Source organism: Adiantum capillus-veneris, chromosome 4 (assembly GCF_014529385.1).
Source record: "Adiantum capillus-veneris isolate H3 chromosome 4, ASM1452938v2, whole genome shotgun sequence".
In the NCBI taxonomy this organism is placed as follows: Eukaryota; Viridiplantae; Streptophyta; class Polypodiopsida; order Polypodiales; family Pteridaceae; genus Adiantum; species Adiantum capillus-veneris.
In genome coordinates this window covers 162,663,290-162,683,508 of record NC_140934.1, presented here as the reverse complement: position 1 = coordinate 162,683,508, position 20,219 = coordinate 162,663,290, and the positions used below count along the sequence as shown (strand labels likewise).

Below are 20,219 nucleotides of genomic sequence, written 5' to 3'. Positions count from 1 at the left end.
TTTATTGCATAAAAAGTCGTCGAATCATGTACAATCTAAATCCACAATGTGCACATGGTTGTTGCTTCCCTTTTCTTCTTCCTCGTCGACCATTTTTTCTTCCAACCTTGTTCTTTACTAACATAGAGGAAAGGTGTCCTTTCCTTCCACGCTGAGTACAAGAGTTGGTAGCAAAATAGTCCTAGGCTATAAGCCCTCTTTTCCCACATTTGAAACGACATTTGTTTAATGATGATGGTCCATGAGACTAGTGATGGTTAAAGCTCCTTCCCTAGGGTTATGCTCGGGTTTTGACAATCACATAAGCCTTTTTTTTGTGAAGTAGTCCTTCAACTTGGTTTTCCATGTGTGAAAACCAACTCCATAAAATCTTTATATCCCCTTCTCTCCCTTATCATGCTTTAGAGAGGCCTTAGGAATTGAAGACTCTCTAATGCCAATGTCAATCTACTCATACATGCACAATTACAATGAGATCTTTGTTGGGTGTTTTATTGCACCTTTTGTGTGAACACGCTTTACCTATTTGGAAGCTAAATAAGCCTATCCATGTGATCTATTCCATGAGGAAATCTGTGTGGAAAATCAATTGTCAACCATGATATGTAAAGTATTAAAATACGCTCCCTAGCGTATTGTCCATGTATGCAATCTTTTATGATTTCACAACTCTACAATAAAGCAACCTTTGCACATGCAAGATACACATAATAATCTAGTCTCTATTTTGTAACAACTCTCTCTCTCTCTCTCTCTCTCTCTCTCTCTCTCTCTCTCAAGCATGTACGTCCAATTAAACTCTTGATAAGTCTTTCTAATTATGAACTAAGGCATCAATGCATCATTAGATCATCCACCATAAAATATATGAATCTCCATAGATTATGAAAAATAGAAATGCATTGCAAAAAAAAGTAGTCTTGCTTGGTTGCAATAGTTTAAATTGGTGGTTTGGTGGGTTGGGGGGGGGAGGAAGGAGAGAGAGAGAGAGAGAGAGAGAGAGAGAGAGAGAGATTTTGCTTTGCCGAACAAAGATCACCTTATGAAGGCTTCACATCATCAAGGGTTCTCACCATATGTCAGGTGCATGTAACAAAAAGGACAAAAGGACCAGATTACAAAGAAATGCCCCATATGTAGGATAATTTGGGTGGGCATTTTGTGCACACAAGTGATGTCTCCTTATTACTAGTAAATTCCCTACAATGAAGACTTTGGAGAAGCTTGAGCAATTTTCTTTGAGAGTTAGCTCATCACGACTTTCTTGCATAAGGTACCCCTGGAACGAGAAAGTGATATATTCTATCATGGGATTGCTTTCTAAACAAAAAAAACGAACCATACTTCTTGTTGATGTGTGAATGACTCCTTATTTAGCACTTGGCATTAGTGCTTTAGTACTCTTGCAAGAAATGAAAATCCCACGAGAAGAACCTCTAACAAAATTCAACACCTTATACATCGAACTTGAACAAGACTTGGCATCAACATACCTCCTAGAGAACTCTGGTGACTAGCTCAATCAACAACCTCCCACACAAATATAAAATCCACATCAATGTAGTTGACAACTAATTTTAGTTCCACTCAAATTGCTCTCAAAATAGGATGTAGTCGTTCAATATACACAACCTCACACGCCAAGATGATTTCCTACAAGCATGTCTAGCAATGATAGAATCAATGCTACTATATACAATAGACTAAACAAAAAACAACAACTACAAGGATCAATCTCTTGTTGGTTATAAGTTAGTGGGAGTACATCGAAGGTAAACAAGAAGACACACTACTATTGCTCAAAGAGAATCCTCCTTTTCAATACGTGACTGTTAAAAGATTATAAGTAAGGAGAATGGAAGGCCATGCAATGCTTAAATGTCATTGTATACAGTACCATGATTGGGCATATACAAGATGGGAGCTCCCCCAAGGAGGCGTGGAAGAACTTGTCTCACTATATGTAACAAAAAATAAGGCAAGAAAGCTACAATTGAGATAGAGCTCAACAACGAAGAAAATGATGCTATCAAAGAATGATTATGTTTTTAAAATCAAGGAAATATGTGAATCCCTTGCATCTATTGGTGTTATGGTCGACAATGATGACCAAGTTGAAGCATGGTCATGTGGCTTAGGACCAAGGTACAAGCACCTCAAGACCTATATTCATACTTTGAAAAAGAATCGTTATAAATTCCAACAGTCCCACTCCTATCCTCAAAAAGGTTTTCTCTTAGCATGAACGTCTTTATTCATGCGTGACCCATCTTCCTGTTCCAATGTAGCGTATTGCCTTTGAAATCTATTTGACAGCCAGGCAAGTTTAAATCTTCTTTTTGTCCGACTCAATTTGTCAAGTACCTTAATTCCTTTTCTAATTCCTTGAAAAACAATTCAAGCACGTTTAAGCAAAGTTCATTCCACTAGAGCATCACAAAACGTGTAAAGAGGACAATATACTCATTTTGCAAACTTACCAAGAATCTTGTCTGATTCTCCAGCTTGCTATTTCTGCACAAGAGAAACGAATAATGCCTTTCAATGTCCAATATAATGATTCTTATCACTCTTATTGAGAATAAAGCTTTTCCAGAAGGCTATAGCGTTTATGTTCACTATTGTTGAGAAGAAAGCTTTGACCACTTGCAAGGCAAAGCATGTATCTGTCTTTTCTTTTTTTGTTTTGTTTTATTTTATCTGTTACAATTGTTTTCATCTCAGAATTATTCTTGTGAGGGATACACAGTAAACCTCATGCATTTCAATGTCCAAAGCTCACACAAACCAAACCTTTGAAAAGAGAACAATCACCTACATTACGAACTCCTGACAGGAAAACAACAATTCAAATTGCTTCAATCTGACAAGAAGACATTTTGAGACACCTGCCCCATTGAAATTCTATGGACATTGGACCCAATAGATCTCTGTTTTCCAATGAGTTTAGAAATTACACTAACATGATATTGATTAAGGTCCTCGACTACGTGCGTTACGCCTAAAGTCCTTCATAAACAGCACCCTACAAGACTACAATTAAAAAAGAAGTGATATGGCTAAAGCCATAGTATTTTTCAGTGGATATACACTTCATTGACTGCACAAGATATAATATATGATTGCAAGCTCATAATCAACTAGAGATCAAATTCCTTCGTCTGTCGAGACTTCCCAACATTCTTGGTTAATTCTCCTGCTTGCTATTTCTGCATTCTATGTCCAAAGCTCGCATACACAACCTTTCAAAAGCATTCCATGCTTCATCGCACCATTGTGCATATCATTTAGACCAACTCCAGCGTGACAAGCTTTTTAATCAGATTTGGGGAGATATAGAACAAGCAGAGTGACGATATTTTGAAGTGAGAGCAAAAACTGTGGGGGTAAGACTCTTTTGGTGTGTATACAGTGACATCCTTGTTAAGAGTAATACTCACAGCACTCTTTCTTAATTTTTTGGAAAACTTTCTCAAACTGATGATATGGTGTAGGTTTTCAAATTAAAAAGAGACCTGCAATGCACACACCCATCCTGTTAAAGTGGTATTGATTCACTCTTTAAGAGTGACCTCCGCTCCACATACTCTTCAGCTGTCAATAAACTGGCCAAAGCTTTTTTCCAGTCACCCGGCCTTGGCATCATGATCGCTATAAAACCCTCACTAGCAGCCTGCAATCAAAGGTGCTCTTATTCAACAATCAATTCATGAATCCAACTACGTCACCAACCTGTCAATTTTCTTCTAATGCCATACCAACATCAACAAGACCTTGGGTAGTCCATTATTTTTTTGTAAGCACATGACATAATTACTCCCGATGAAACTTATAATTAAGCTAAGCTCTACCTTTGTCTTGAGTAACGTAGGCTCCTTCATAAGGCGCTCATTCACTTCTAGCAAAGCCCCCCTTACACAACATCTAAGATAAGAATGAACGGGTTACACGGTATGCATACTCTTCATCTGACAGCTTGTAAGGATACCATGATAAACAGAAAATAACCTGACTACATATGTGGCATCATCGGAGACCACCTTGCAAAGCGCTGATGTAGGCTCCAGCACACGGGCATCCTTTGAGTCAAACGACCAGTCAATTAATAGTAGGAAGTAGTATTTGCCCTGTCTTGCTCTGTGTGATATAAAAACCATAGATTACCCTAGAGACTCACATTCTTGCGCTTTCCAGAAACCTTCATTTCAGCTCGACTCTGCTTTCCGACATTGAAATCCACGGCAGTGACCACTGCATCATTACGCAGAGCAATGTGTGTAGGAGCCAGGCCTATAATGCAAAGACTTTTTGAAAACTATATCACCAACGTGTGATAGCGAAAATAGAGAACTTAACAGACTACTTTCAAAATAGCCACTTGTGCCGATTTTAAGTCTCCATTTCATGATATTCTAAGTCTCTGCTTCATGATAAAATAACAATCACAACAAACCGCATACCCATTATTATGCCGGTATATGTATTGATCATGGTTTTCCTTCATAAAATCTGCAAAAGAAAGGTGGCAATTTGATCATCTCATGCTCAAGACCATCCCGTGCAAGAGAAAGAACCAAGAAATTTATTGAAAAGTAATCATATGACAGACAGAAAGAAAGAAAGAAAGATCTTTTCAAGTCTATTAGAGGCCGAAGTCAGCCTATGAAACAAAGCAAACATACATGTGTGTGTCCTCATCTATCGAGGAAGGTCAAAAGTACAAAGTAACAAAATGTGTCCTGTGGTCAGGGGGAGGGGATGATCCATGGGAAGCTAGGATACAAGATACATGGTATATGAGGGGGAGTCGTCAACTTCTCTTTGAGTGTATTAAGCAATGGGTCCCCAAGTGAACGGAACGAGTCGGGATATGCAAAGACGAAGCAATATCCCCAAACTTTCTAATGAACCGCCTATCATACAAGCACAAACCCCAAAACTTCGAACTTCATGAACATAAGTAAGGGCCGAAAATGGTCACTACCTTGGCTGGGTCCATCTATACGCCCTCTGCTGAGACGATGTGTCCCAAAAAGTGAATCTCTGGCAGGAAGAACTCACTCTTCTTCCCATTGATAACCAATTTGCGTTTCTGAAGTGCCTCAAAAAATAGTTACAGATGTTTCTTGTGTTCCTCTTCATTCTCGGAGAATACGAGAATATGCCATCAAAGAATGTACCCACACACTGTCTATGCTCTCTAAAAATCAAGTGCAAGAGCATTTGTGACACCGAAAGGCATCACGAAATACTCGTATAATTCGAATGATGTCCTGAACGAGGTCTTGTATACATCTCTAGGAGTGATCATGTTCAGGTGATAGCCACTTTTCAGATCGATTCTGCTAAAACACAAAGAATCCTATAGTCAGTCAAGTATATCTTCGATCCTAGGTATTGGAAACTTCTTCTTGATGGTGATTTTATTGAGAGCTTTGTAGTCAATGCACATTCTCCAAGATCCACCTTTCTTAAAAACAAGAAGCAATGGTGAACAAAAGGTGTACTACTAGGTTGAATTTGAAGTACTAGTATGATCTTTAGGTCTCTCAAGAGGTAGCAAATCCTTCGAGAAACAATAGGCTTGAGCTTGCAAGGGACAGACTCACTCTTTAATTTTACATCTAGGATCTTTAATGTTCATTTTCTAGCCCAATAGTAGGCATCCCCAAAAGTACGTCACACCCCTCAAGAGGCACAATATAAAAGACTTCGTGCCTGGATACTCTTAACAATGAAACTGCAATTTGCCGATGACGTGTTTAATGGCAACATCATGCCCAGGTGTTGCTTACCACATCCATTTGCGGTCCCAATTTTTTAGGCGTTATTCCAAGTGTCACGAGAACGGCCAACATGCCAACGGAAAAGAACAGACTAAACAACTTTAAGCACTTCAAATAACAACTGAACCGAATGCACGACACACAAGACGGGGAGTGGCAGAGTTCCTCCCCAAGAGAGCACTGGCCCCAAACCTTGCCGCCCCTTTTGGTATTTCTTTATATTTCTTCAACTCAGTAAAAGCCAGTACTCTGTCCTCTGCACTCCCACCCAGAGACGTGCCACAAACTAAGCCCATGGCGCATATTTAAAAGCCCTTGGCCTCTCAAAAGCAGTTACAATGAAAGCTACATCTTCCCAAAAGCACCTTGCCCAAAAGCTGGCGTTGAAATCAGCTAACGTAAATTACGAAAATCAGTACAGGTGCCACATCAACAGCCAGCGCAGAACGTGGAATTCCATAAAGCCAGCCAACGTGTTTTACAGAACGTCCGTACAGCTCTTCCACGTCATCAATTGGCTTCACAACAGTGTCTGTGGCTCTTGCTTTACTTTCATATTCTTTGTGTCACTTGGGCCCCATTGGACGAGGTTCCATAAGTTGGTGGGACCTCCTCCTTATGAATAGGCCACTTGGCCAAGACTTTGCAAGTTGGTAAAACTTCTTCTGCTACTTCTTAGGGTTTAGGTCCCTTGGCCGAAATCTGCAAGTTGGTTCCGTTCTTCAGTGGTTTGACATGTCATCAGTTTGTGACATCCCCCCTTCTTGAAAGAAAGTAATCGTCCGCGATTACAACATATCTGCAAAACAACTCAAGTTAGCTCAAAAGTTTCCGAGGGTCATTTCAAGGGACATTCTGAGGGACGATCAGTTTTCTCATTCCAAGTTGGAGCTCTTCATATCCTAGGTTGTTGGCTTCCCAGAAAATCTCATCCAATAAGGAGTATATTCTCATTCCAGATCAAAGCTCTTGATATTCTCGCGTAGTAAAATTAGCCATCACACCCAAACCACGTTGATTTGTGTCTTGATGCACTAAAATTACATACCCCGGCAATCTCATCCAATTAGGAATATTCAGTGGTTGGCACATCACAATGCAACACAAATCCTCACATATGCATGTTACAAGACACAACGAACAGCATTGTTGAGCACTCCCCCGAGACAAACGGTCTGTGGTATGAAGCTCCTCAACGACTACCTCGTTACTCTCTCCACAAATAACCTAAAAACGTCCAGGCCATGAGTTCAAAGGACTGATACAACCAAATGCTCCCTAGACTGCAGCCTGCGTTGCTTGGAGGTTCAAGCATACAACCAAACGCTCCCCAGACATCTTGTCTGCGTCCTTCAAAGGTTTTCTAGCATACAACGAAACGCGTCTGCGTCATTTTGAGGTTTAGACAATATCAAAATAGCATTTAATAGCATTTAATACAGATTCCAAACAAGTTCTCAAACGAGATTCAAAAAAGTGCTAATGAAAAAGCATTCTCAGTCGAGCTCGGAAAGACGACTAGCTTTTCATCATGAGACCTGCACCAAAAATTAGGATTAGGTTTCTTTCAGAAGTTTGTAGACGACTGCAGCATGGTCCATAAGCTCTTGGAGAGACAGTGTTTCTGTAGCGGTGATGGTAGCCCTCAAGATACAGCAATCACATTGGGCCTCCAAGGTTATTGTCACATGCACATCTAACCCTATGTGTACGTGGACAAGCTACTTCATGACATGGGTTCGGTTCAGTTAGATTAGGAAGTGATCTCGCACTATTGTGAGTCTGTTCGCAGACCGTGCATGTCCAGACACTTAGATTAGATGCATATCCTCTGGTTGCACACAGCATGATCATCAGTTTTCCATCACAACCCGTCAAGAGCATTTTTACAGTGCATAGACCTATTTTCCCTATTTTCGACATTTTTCACTTATTATTTTTAAGTGACTTTGTTGGGAACTAGGTAGCACAAATTAGCAAGTGCAGTATATAAGAAAACCTAGCGCTAGCACTTTCTGGCAGAAGAGGCAGCAGAAACTTCGTGTTCAACAAGCACCTTCTCAACAAGATCCCGCCCCGGCGGTAAACCTAGCGTTTTCAACCGTCAAAAGGCCCAACGTTTTTGCATTGCAGATCAGCGCCCCGGTCATAACACGACAGCAGATCAGCCCTAGCGTTAGCAGATTCCATAGCATGACAACAGATCAGACCTAGCGTTAGCAGATTTCCACCGCAAGCACAGAATCCAGCCTAGCGTTTTTGGATCAGCAAGACCAACCAGTGTTTTTGCAGATCTTCACGACAGAACCAACAAGAACACCAACGTTTTTCAGTTTTCAGCATAGACTCACAGCAAAACAAGTCCCGAACCTCGCAAATTTCAACTTTCCGCAACAGATCCTCGCCGCACGATCAGATCCAGCACAGTTTGCAGATTCAGCCCGGAAAACGCAGATTTCAGCATCTGTGTTTTCAGTGTGTCGTCGTCATTGACATCATCACCGACATAGAGTCAGAATTCACCCGATAAAGATTTGCAGATTTCAGCCCTTAGCGTTTTCAGATTTCAGCCCGTCTTGTCGTCGTTCTCATCGTCGTCGACATCGTCGGCAAGTCCAAAGCATTGTAGAGATTTGTGCAATCAATAGTAGACCATTCTTGCCATAGAGAGTGGGGCCTTCGGAGGAGGGTTTTGACAACATTCTGGTGTCGTATTCTTCTCTCTATATCTCTCAGTCTCAACACCTTCATTCACAGTGTTTATCCACTTTGTTTGTGATCACGTGCACTCTCTCATTAAAGGCATGGAAGGCTCTCCCTTCCCTAAGTAAAAAGAACCCTTGAGCACAGTTCGGAGCACTCATCTTGAGCAAAGTTCAACATTCACTTCCGTTGCACCTTACATTGGTATCAAAGCTTTGGCAGTGTTCTATATCACTGAAGGAAAGAACCACAGTAATTTTTTTGCTTGTTGTGGTCGCACGTAACCCAAGTCCTCTTGGGCGTGTCGATTCCTACTCGTGTTTTTGAAGAGTGACAGGAAACCCAAGAAAGAAGGGCTTGTCCAGCCTCCCCTTGTTTCTCTTTTCACTCATTGAGAGCGGACCGTGCACTTAGCGGCCGGCCAATCGACGTGAGGAGGGAAAAAGCAACCTTGGTGGGAGCGCAAGGCTGCCAAGGGATGCACCCGCAGAAAAGAGAAGAACTCGGGTAAAGAGAAGATCCTTCTCTAACACTGTTGCAAGCTAAAGAAGAACCCCAAGAACCTCAAGAACCTTAAGAACTCAAGAACCTCAAGAACTCAAGAACCAAGACCCACAAGAACCCAAGTTCCTCGTGAACTTAAGAACCCAAGACTTCAAGTGTATCGTCATCAACCGAAGCGGAATGGATACTTCGCATGGAGGTGGTGAGCATGGGAGTGGCGAAGAAGAGTTTTCCCCACCAGGAGGTTTTTCCGACCCTCCCCCTTCCCCATCTACGCCAAGGATTGCACTAACTCCTATGGAGGCTTTCGACAAGATGATGATGGACAAGAAGTTAGAATGCCAAGCAACGAAGTTAGAACGCGAAGCACAAACAACAGAAAGAATTGCAGAAATTGATCGTAAGTACCAAGAAAGAATGGCAGCCATAGCGCGTAAGAGCGAGCAAGCACACTTGGAAGCCAAAGAAAGACCAGCCAAATTGGATCGTGAGCGCGAAGTAAGAGAAGCAACATTTGATTGCGAGAACAAAGCAAGAACAGCAATGAACAACCGACACATGAAAGAGATATTGCGACTCTTTTCTCAAGTGCAGGCACAGATGCAAGAGATTCGGGAAAAGGAGACTCTCTCCGTCTCTTCTTCTTCCAAGCATGACGCACATGATTTGCATGATTATGGTAAATATGACGATTTGAATGACAATTGATAAGCATGATGATTTGAATGACAATGACAAGCATGATGAATTGCATGATAATGACAAGCATGATGATTTGCATGAAGATGATGCGATTGTTCATAAGGATGATGTGTTAGTTGATACTTTCTCTAGTGAAGCTAACCTCATTTCAAAGACGATCAATCACGAAGAACCGATCTTGGCTCTCGAGCCTAGGTCCAAAGAACCCCCTCAGGAAGAACCGATCTTGGCTCTCGAGCCTAGGTCCAAAGAACCCCCTCAGAAATAACCGATCTTGGCTCTGGAGTCGAGGTCCAAAGAACTCCCACAGGAAGTACTATGTGTTTGAATGATTAATCAGGACGCATTGTTTGAGTGTTTCATTCGTGATGCTTTCCTATATTTTAGTCATCGTCTTTATGTGATCCCTTTTCATAGGTATGACATATTGTACGATGAGCACGATTCACTCATGAATGAGCACGGATGTATGCGGATTTCTCATGAAAAGATGAAATGTTTGGATTCAAGGGAGTCACATTCCATGTCTCTTCCTTGGCATGACACAGTATCCGAAAGCGCACAAGAAGGATTGAGCATCAAGCATCGGCATTTCCATTGTGTTTTGCCACAGTTGATTGATTTAGATCAGAAAGTCGAGATTCGATCCCTTTGTTTGCGTGTGTTTGATGAACTCCGTCACTTTGTTCATCGACATTGCATGCATAGTTTTTTCGACGGAATAGAATTTTTCCAGTCACTTTACATGGAATGGGTATGTTCATGTTTTTATGTTGAAAGTGGTTTCACAAATTTTCATCCTCGGAGATTCTTGAAGAAGGTAGACGCATGACTATCGACGAAGTTGAAGCATCGAAGGATCCATAGATGACTTTGTGTCACTTTCGGCGCGGCCCAAAGAAGCAAGCATTGCAAACCTTTATGAAGTTCAAGTATCGCATGACCCACGCATCATAGTGGGCCAGTGAAGAATCCTTTCCAGGATTCCAGACCATGTTGGCGATCTCCCTCGATGCCATACAATTCGGTACCAGTACCTCACTTTGAAAAGGAGGGGATGTCACGTGCACATCTAACCCTATGTGTACGTGGACAAGCTACTTCATGACATGGGTTCAGTTCAGTTAGATGAGGAAGTGATCTGGTACTTTTGTGAGTCTGTTCGAGGGCCGTGCATGTCCAGACACTTAGATTAGATGCATATCCTCTGGTTGCACACAGCATGATCATCAGATTTCCATCAAAACCCATCAAGAGCATTTTTACAGTGCATAGACCTATTATCCCTATTTTTGACATTTTTCACTTAATATTTTTAAGTGACTTTGTTGGGAACTAGGTAGGGCAAATTAGCAAGTGAAATATATAAGAAAACCTAGCGCTAGCACTTTCTCGCATAAGAGGCAGCAGGAACTTCGCGTTCAACAGGCACCTTCTCAACAAGACCCCCCACCGGCAGTAAACCTAGCGTTTTCAGCCATCAGAAGGCCCAGCGTTTTTGCATTGCAGATCAGCCCCGGCCACAACACGACAGCAGGTCAGCCCTAGCGTTAGCAGATTCCACAGCATGACAGCAGATCAGACCTAGCGTTAGCAGATTTCCACCGCAAGCATAGAATTCAGCCCAGCGTTTTTGGATCAGCAAGACCAACGAGAGTTTTTGCAGATCTTCACGACAGAACCAACAAGAAAACCAGTGTTTTCAGTTTTCAACATAGACTCACAGCAGAACAAGTCCCGAACCTCGCAGATCTCACCTTTCCGCAACAAATCCTCGCCACACGGTCAGATCCAACGCAGTTTGCAGATTCAGCCCGGAAAACATAGATTTCAGCATTTGCGTTTTCAGCGTGTCGTCACATCGTCGTCATCGACATCGTCACCGACATAGAGTCAGAATTCAGCAAATAAAGATTTGCAGATTTCAGCCCTTAGCGTTTTCAGATTTCAGCTTGTCTCGTCGTCGTCGTCGACATCGTCGGCAAGTCCAAAGCATTGTAGAGATTTGTGCAACCAATAAAAGACCATTCTCGCCATAGAGAGTGGGGCGTTCGGAGGAGGGTTTTGACAACATTCTGGTGTCGTATTCTTCTCTCTCTATCTCTCTATCTCTCAATCTCAACACCTTCATTCACAGTGTTTATCCACTTTGTTTGTGATCACGTGCACTCTCTCATTAAAGGCACGGAAGGCTCTCCCTTTCCTAAGTAAAAGGAACCCTTGAGCACAGTTCGGAGCACTCATCTTGAGCAAAGTTCAACATTCACTTCTGCTGCACCTTACAGTTATCAACTAGAGAAGAGAAACCTATTGCCAAATGTCCAAAAATTTGAAGTCGTAATCTGCTAGGGTTTCCGGCACAAGCATTTCAAGATACCCCACTTTGCCAGACGCTGCATTCCGAAGGGGGAGTGGCGAAGTTCCACCTCGAGAGAGCACTAGCCGCAAACCTTGGCCCCCTTTCAATATTTCTTTATATTGCTTGAACTCATGTCACGTGCACATCTAACCCTATGTGTACGTGGACAAGCTACTTCATGAGTCATGACATGGGTTCAGTTCAGTTAGATAGGAAGTGATGTGGCACTTTTGTGAGTTTGTTCGCACACTGTGCATGTCCAGACACTTAGATTAGATGCCTATCCTCTGGTTGCACACAGCATGACCATTAAATTTCCATCAGGAGCATTTTCACAATGCATAGACCTATTTTCCCTATTTTTGACATTTTTCACTTATTATTTTTAAGTGACTTTTGTTGAACTAGGTAGGGCAAATTTACCAAGCATGTATATAAGTAAACCTAGCTCTAGCACAATCTGGCAGAAGAGGCAACAGGAATCTTGTGTTCATCAAGCACCTTCTCAGCAAGACCCCCCCCCCCCCCAAAGCAGAAATACTAGCGTTTTCAACCACAAGAACCACCAGCGTTTTCAGCCTTGCAGAGCCTCCAACGTTTTTGCATTGCAGATCCACCTGGCGCAGCAGGACCTAGCGTTTCCACAGCAAATCACAGTTCAGCCCTAGCGTTAGCAGTTTTGCATCAACAAGACAGAAATCAGCACTAGCGTTTTTGCATCAGCAGAGCAACTCAGCGTTTTGCAGATTCATCGTGACAGAACCTCAGTTAGCACTAGCGTTTTCAGTTTTCAGCATAGACACATCGCAGTAGAACCCCCAAACCTCACAGATCTCACCTTCCCACAACAGATCCTCGCCGCACAGTCCGATCCAACGTAGTTTGCAGATTCAGCCCGGAAAACGCAGATTTCACCATTTGCATTTTCAGCATGTTGTCGTCGCATCGTCGCCATCGACATCGTCACCGACATAGAGTCAGAATTCAATAGATAAAGATTTGCAGATTTCAGCCATTAGCATTTTCAGATTTCAGGCCGTCTCGTCGTCGTCCTCATCGTCGTCGACATCGTCGACAAGTTCAAAGCATTGTAGAGATTTGTGCAATCAATAGTAGACCGCTTGTGCAATCAATAGTAGACCGCTCTCGCCATAGAGAGTGGGGCCTTCGGAGGAGGGTTTGACAACATTATGGTGTCGTACTCTTCTCTCTCTATCTCTCAGTATCAACACCTTCATTCACAGTGTTTGCCACTTTGTTTGTGATCATTTGCACTCTCTCACTAAGCAAGGCTCTCCCTTCCCTAAGTAAAAGGAACATTGAGCACAGTTCGCAACACTCATCTTGAGCAAAGTTCAACATTCACTTCCACTGCACCTTACATTGGTATCAGAGCTTTGGCAATATTTTGTATCACTCAAGGAAAGAACCACATAAATTTTTTTGCTTGTTGCGGTCGCACATAACCCAAGTCCTCTTGGGCGTGTCGATTCCTAATCGTGTTTTTGAAGAGTGACAGGAAACCCAAGAAATAAGGACTTGTCCAACCTCCCCTTGTCTCTCTTTTCACTCATTGAGAGCGGATCGTGCGCTTAGTGGCCGGCCAATCGACATGAGGTGGGAAAAAGCAACCTTGGTGTGAGCGCAAGGCCGCAAAAGGGTGCGCCCGCGGGAAAGAGAAGAGCTCGGGTGAAGAGAAGATCCTTCTCTAACACAGATTGCAAGCAAAAGAAGAACCTCAAGACCCTCAAGAACCCCAGAACCAAGACCCACAAGAACCCAAGTTCCTCGTGAACTTAAGAACCCAAGACTTCAGTGTATGGTCATTACCCGAAGCGGAATGGATACTTCGCATGGAGGCGATGAGCATGGCAGTGGCAAAGAAGAATTTTCCCCACCAGGAGGTTTTTCCGACCCTCCCCCTTCCCCATCTACGCCAAGGATTGCACTAACTCCTATGGAGGCTTTCGACAAGATGATGATGGACAGGAACTTCGAACGCGAAGCAAGAATGGCCGAATTGGCTCATGAACGCGAAGAAAGAAAAGCAGAACGGGATGGCGAGTACAAAGAAAGAATGACAGCCATAGAGCCTATGCGCGAGCAAGCGCGCTTGGGAGCAGAAGAGAGAATGGCAACCCTAGAGCGTGAGCGCGAGCAAGCGCGCTTGGCGGCAGAAGACAGAAGGGTAGCCTTGGAGCGTGAGCGTGAGCATGAGCAACCGCGCTTGGCAGCCGAACAGAGAGCCCAACACATGCAAGAGTTGTTCCAACTCTTTGCTAATGTGCAGGATTGAAAAGACTCCGGAGAAGGAGACTCTCTCAATCTCTTCTTTTCCAAAGCACGACACAAATGATTTGCTAGGGCACTGTGGTTGATGGCGATGACTGCAAGAGAGGAAACGCCAGAGGTGGGAGTTTACTGCTGGGAACAGAAACGCTAGGGGTCCTTGAGGGGGGGGTACTGCTGAGAAGTTGCCTGTTGAGCGGGAAGCTCCTGCTGCCTCTTCTGCCAGAAAGTGCTAACTTGGGTTTGCTTATATATTAACTTAGCAAAATTGCCCTACCTACTTTTGTTGGAAAGTCACTTAAAAATAATAAGTGAAAATCCCAATAAATAGGAAAATAGGCTAAATACACTGGAAAATTCCCCTAACTGATGCTAATGGATTCTGATGAGAATTCCGATGATCATGCTGTGTGCAACCGGAGGATATGCATCTATGCTAAGTGACTGGGCATGCACGGTCTACGAATGGACTCACAAAAGTGCCAGATCACTGCTAATCTAAACTTGACTTGATTGACGGGAACTCTGCTACGGTGTAGCTTGTCCACGGACACATAGGGTTGGGATGTGTCACGTGACATCCCCTCCTTTTCAAAGTGAGGTACTGATACCGAACTGTATGGCGTCGAGCGGTACTTGAACTTCATAAAGGTCTGCAAGGCTTGCTTCTTTGGGCCGTGCCGAAAGCGACTCAAAGTCTTATGTGGCTCCTTCGATGCGTCAACTTCGTCTAGAGTCCTCCTTCTTTCGTCTTCAAGAATCTCCATGGCTGAAAATTCCTGAAACCATCTCCAACACAAAACCATGAACATACCCATTCCATGTAAAGTGAAGGAAAAAAATCTTGTCTTCTCTAAAGACTGTGTATGCAATGTAGATGAACATATAGACAGAGTGACAACCCGTTCATCAACCACATGCAAACAATGAATCTTTTCTGCTTGATCGAAATCAATCAACTGTGGCAAATCATAATGGAAATGCCCATGCTTGGTGCTCATACTATCATGTGTTCTGTCTACAACTGTGTCATGCCAAGGAAGAGACATGGAATGTGACTTCCTTACATACAAACTTTTCAACTTTTCAAGAACAATCCGCATACATTCGTGCTCATCCATGAGAGAAACGTGCTCAACATACAGTATGTCATGCCTAGGAAAAGGGATCACATAACGATGCTGACTAAAATACAGGAAACCTTCACGAATGAAACACTCGAACAATGCGTGCGTATCAATCATGCGAACACATAATACTTCCTGTGATGGTTCTTTGGACCAAGGCTCGAGAGCCAAGATCACTTCTTCGGGATCTATCGAATCGTCTTGTGGGGGATCTGCGAACCTCGACTCGAAAGCCAAGATCGATTCTTGGTGATTGATTGATTGATTCTACAACGAGGTTAGCTTCGCTAGAAAAAGCATCAACTAACACATCATCCTTGTGAACAATCACATCAACTTCATGCAATTCATCATGCTTGTCTTTTTCATCCAAATCATCATGCAAATCATTATCCTTCAAATCATCATGCTTCTCATAATCATGCAAGTTCCGTGTGTCATGCTGTGGAGAAAAAGAGATTGAAAGAGTCTCCTTATCTCGAATCCTTTCAACCTTGTCCTGCATATTAGCAATGAGAGATGGAGAAGGAACAATGTCCTCTCCATGAAAGACAAAAGGAGAATCACTGTCGGCATTAATAGTTATAGTGTTAGCCTTAAATTTCATGAGAACGTCATTATCACGAAACATCGAATACCCAAAATCATATCACATCCTGAGAGAGAAGAAACAACAAATCTTCTAGTGAAGGCAGTCTGTTGAATTGCAAACAACACATCAAAGCATTCCTTGGTGATGAGAGCGTCCATACCAGGACGAAAGCCAGAGACCTCGATAGGAGATCTCGGAGTAACTTCGAGGCGGGCTCTCTCAACAAGAGAGGAACTGATTACATCATGCATACTACCTGGGTCAAACAATATGACAAAACGGTGCCCCAACGTACGACCATAACATTTAATGAGAGAATCATCAATGGGAGGGTCCTGAGCAACTTTGGACACACCTGTATTATCATTCATTGCATTGACAGAGTGTAGTGGGTGTTGTGGGTTCTTTAAATTCATTCGATTCAAGCTTAGGACATGTTCGTTTTATGTGACCCTTAGTGTGACAATGAAAACAACGACCTTCCTTAGAATAAGTGCTTTGTTCTTCCGACGTGATGTAACCTCCTACAATTCCTTGTGCTACCTTTTCATCTGGAGTAAGCTTAGGTTTAGCAATTGTGTTAGCCTTACCCTTAGATTCATTGGAAGAATTCTTTGATGAGAGACTGTTGGAAAATTGGTTAGAAGAGTTATCATGCTTACCATTCTTACCGTTCTGAGAAGTCTGCGAGGTACTTGTGGAAGTCTTGTTCTCCTTAGGCTTTCCCTTGTTGTGCTTCATCTCCTGTGCGAGAGCAATCGCTACCGCCTTGTTAAGATCGATTGGATCGAGTACCTCGACATCGTACTTGATATACTCGACATCGTACTTGATATACTCGTCCGATCCAAAGAGAAAAGCCTCTTTGCACTCTTCATCCGACATGCGTAGTAAGGTACCTAGCTGCAAAACACGATTAAAGAAAGACATAACCGGCATTACCGTTTTGCTTGAGAGCTAGCCAATCGTCCTTCAATCGTGCAAGGTATTGAGGTGGCATAAACCGCGCCTTGAGCTTATCTTGGAAATGAACCCAACTAAAAGAGAGGGGCGTGAAATCGTCGGCTGCCTCTAGGTGCGCTGAAACCGGCCTGTTCAATCCAAAAAGGGCAGTAGACTTTAAACTTAAACATTATTTGCTTTCACCCATTTAATTTGTCGTCCACTTTACCTGTACTTTCAAGACACAACAAAGGGGAGAGGGATACAGGCTGCTAGATTGCACCTGTATGAGTAGACCGACACCAAATTGGCCCCTAACTTAGGCGCCCCTTTCGGTATTTCTTTATTGCTTAAAAGAGGGAATAAACGTTGTGGTTCCCTACAAGCTGCCCCGCACAAACTCGGCTGAATTTCAATTGTTCCGGCCCGATTTCGGCAACATAAGGACACTTCACAGTCAGTATTCCCACGCATTGACTGACTTTCCAGACGCATACGGGCACTTTGCAAGACCTGACGAGAATCTGCAGCACGCTGAATTCTCTGTTTTCAGCCCCGAAAATGCGCCAGATCACCTGTACAGCGGTCCCCTCGCGTCCCCGAACCTCCTGGGGGTATTAGGGTTCGTTTAGGGCCAAAACCCTAAACCTGCAAAAATACACAGCAGGCTGTAATTTACTGTTTCGGGCTCCGTTTCGCATGCCGGTCGCATCCGTAGCAAGTCCTCGAGCTCCCGCACCTGTAGGGCTACTTGCCCTTTGAATCGGACGAGATTTCTGGCGTGAAACCTCTCCGAATTCACCTGTACCTGCGGGGGGGATTAGCCGCTAGCTAATCTAGTACCTGTGCAAGAGGCTCTTGCCTCGGCAATCGTGCATGAACCCACACAACTGTACATTGGTCAAATGAAGAGCCCACTAGTGGGGCATAACATACTGCCATAGGGGAGAGAGAGAGCAGTGCGTAGCATGCAAGGCATCACTCCTGGCACCGCACTGTGCATAAGAGGGAAAGCAAGCACTCCATAGCTCTTAACCTGTGACAAATTCTGAAAATGAGGCTCTCCCTCCTTCAAATTCAGCGCCACTTCTTGTTGCATGAGGAAAGTGCACCAGAAGGTGCCACTTGGCACATTTACAAGCATTTTCCCGTTTCGGGGTTGCCGCCTAAAAATCTCCCAACCGGTTGCCCAGTTGACTTCACGGCAGAGTAAGAAAATGTTCCCCTTGTCATTCCGGAGGTAATGACGCAAACACATTTTCAGGTCCCAAAATAGCAGTTCCCTAAATTTTAGGAGATGCTGCCATTGTATCTTTCTAGGTCATCTGACCCTCTTTGTACACTACGGCCACATCCAGAACTGAAATGTAGCCTCTGTAGCAAAGGATTCCACTTTGGCTAGTCAATGCCCCCACTTTGGCTAACCATAGTCCTTGTCCAACCTTAGTGCTCTCTTGCCCTCATGCCTAGACTCCCTCTGGACAGTTCCACACTAGCTATGCAATGCAGGGCAGTTAGATTTCCCAAGGGGTGTTTCCAAAAAGTGAAAGTAAATAGATAATAAGAAAGAAATCAACAAAAAGGATAGATAGTAGTCACACGTTGGTGACATACCCCATGCTCCTAGTCAACACTGATGTATTCAACACCTGTAGACACATGTACGACACATACATGCTCATTGTCAACCCTGGTGTATTCAACACCTCGTCGACACATGTATTGCTTGCGTGTGAACCTTGTCCCAATGACATAGTGGTAGCTTCGCACTCTGCCATTGCTTTGAGTCGCTAACTTTCCAATGACAAAATGGTAGCTGCACATTTTGCCACTGTCTTATAGTACACTTTGGATCCCGTAACACTTTCGAGCATACCCAAACCGACAGTTTAAGAATGCAATTATACATGTACCCTTTAATAGAAGCAATTATTGTATCCTTGACAAACTGACAAGAAATACTCACTTCTATAGCACTAACCAAACTTTTGGACATTCCATAAGAGCAATTGCCAAACTGACAATCTGTACAGCTCTAACATTCATGTAACAGGTATTTCATTTGAGCTCACTTTAAATATCATGTACATCATTTGTTTCAGAAGCCATTGTCACACTGACAATCCATATAGCTTCGAAACTCAAGGAGTCAAGGTAGGTTGCAAATCGAAGGCTTCAAGGTAAAGTGATAACACAGTTGGTGACTCTGCAAGTTCACCTTCTTCCATCCACTTAGCATCCATTGGTGGATAGTTTCTAAACTTTACCAAGTAGCGCCTAGCAACCTTGCCTTTCACTTTCCTTTCTTTGTGTGCCAAAATCTGTTCGAGGACCAAGATCTCGTCAAGTTCCTCGACTTCCGACTGATCTTCAACTGGCATATATTCTGGCACATCACCCACATAGGGTCTGAGAAGACTCACATGAAACGCATCGTGAATCTTCCAACTGTCAGGCAATTTCAGCATATATGCAACATCACTGATTACATCGCACACTTGAAAAGGCCCATAGTAACACATGCTGAGCTTTGGAAACAATCTTTCCTTGCCCTTCATCTTCTTTAACTTTGCCTTTTCAAAGCGTAAAAGCACCCAATCACCAAGTGAATATACCACTTCACGACGGTGACGATCAACTGCTTTCTTTTGCTTTGCCTGAGTCTTTTCCAAGGCCACTTTGACCTTCTTGTACATTTCATCCATGTCTTGAACATACTTATATGCTTCAAATATCTTGTCCTTTGTATGCAGTATGGGAGGAACTTTCTTGCCACCTTCAACTATCTCAAAAGGTGCCTTGCCAGTTGACGAATACACTCTATTATTGTATGCATACTCCACCAATGGCAAATACTGCTCCAAATTTCCTTTATGCTCTGACACATAGCACTTCAGCAGATCTAGGACAGTAGAATTTGCCTCTTCTGACTGCCCATTTGTTTGAGGATGAAATGACGAAGAGAATTTGAGCGTGGTGCCCATATTCTCAAACAAGCCTCTCCAGAACAAACTTGTCATGTGTTGATCACGGTCGCTAACAATCGACTGTGGCATGCCATGATACTTGAAAATATTACTCATAAACAAGCGTTCCATCTGATCTGGTTTTATCTTCTTCCTGACAGGAATAAAATGAGCCTGCTTGCTAAATCTGCAAATAATGGTCCAAATACCATCGTTTCCTGTCTGCGTTCTCGGAAGATCAAAGATAAA

The 20,219-nt window shown here is 43.1% G+C and overlaps 1 protein-coding gene across 6 annotated transcripts in view; it reads right to left on the bottom strand.

Moving 5' to 3' along the window:
* Window positions 1-1,830: 1,830 nt before the first annotated feature.
* Window positions 1,831-20,219, bottom strand: part of LOC147460278 (Single hybrid motif superfamily protein) — a 31,169-nt gene continuing 12,780 nt past the window's right edge. Inside the window, exons 2-8 of one of the 6 annotated variants that reach the window (XR_015187953.1) lie at window positions 4,461-4,509; window positions 4,178-4,304; window positions 4,009-4,079; window positions 3,852-3,924; window positions 3,516-3,673; window positions 2,481-2,514; window positions 1,833-2,384 (exon numbers count right to left, since the gene is read on the bottom strand). Coding sequence is in view for 4 of the 6 variants with exons in the window: in XM_086511359.1 (XP_086367485.1) it covers window positions 3,539-3,673; window positions 3,852-3,924; window positions 4,009-4,079; window positions 4,178-4,304; window positions 4,461-4,509 (455 nt within the window). In the remaining 2 variants the exon portion in view is untranslated. Of the gene's footprint in view, window positions 2,515-3,096; window positions 3,674-3,851; window positions 3,925-4,008; window positions 4,080-4,177; window positions 4,305-4,460; window positions 4,510-20,219 lie in introns of those variants that run through there. The other 5 variants (XR_015187954.1, XM_086511359.1, XM_086511361.1 and 2 more) reach the window with 5 other exon arrangements.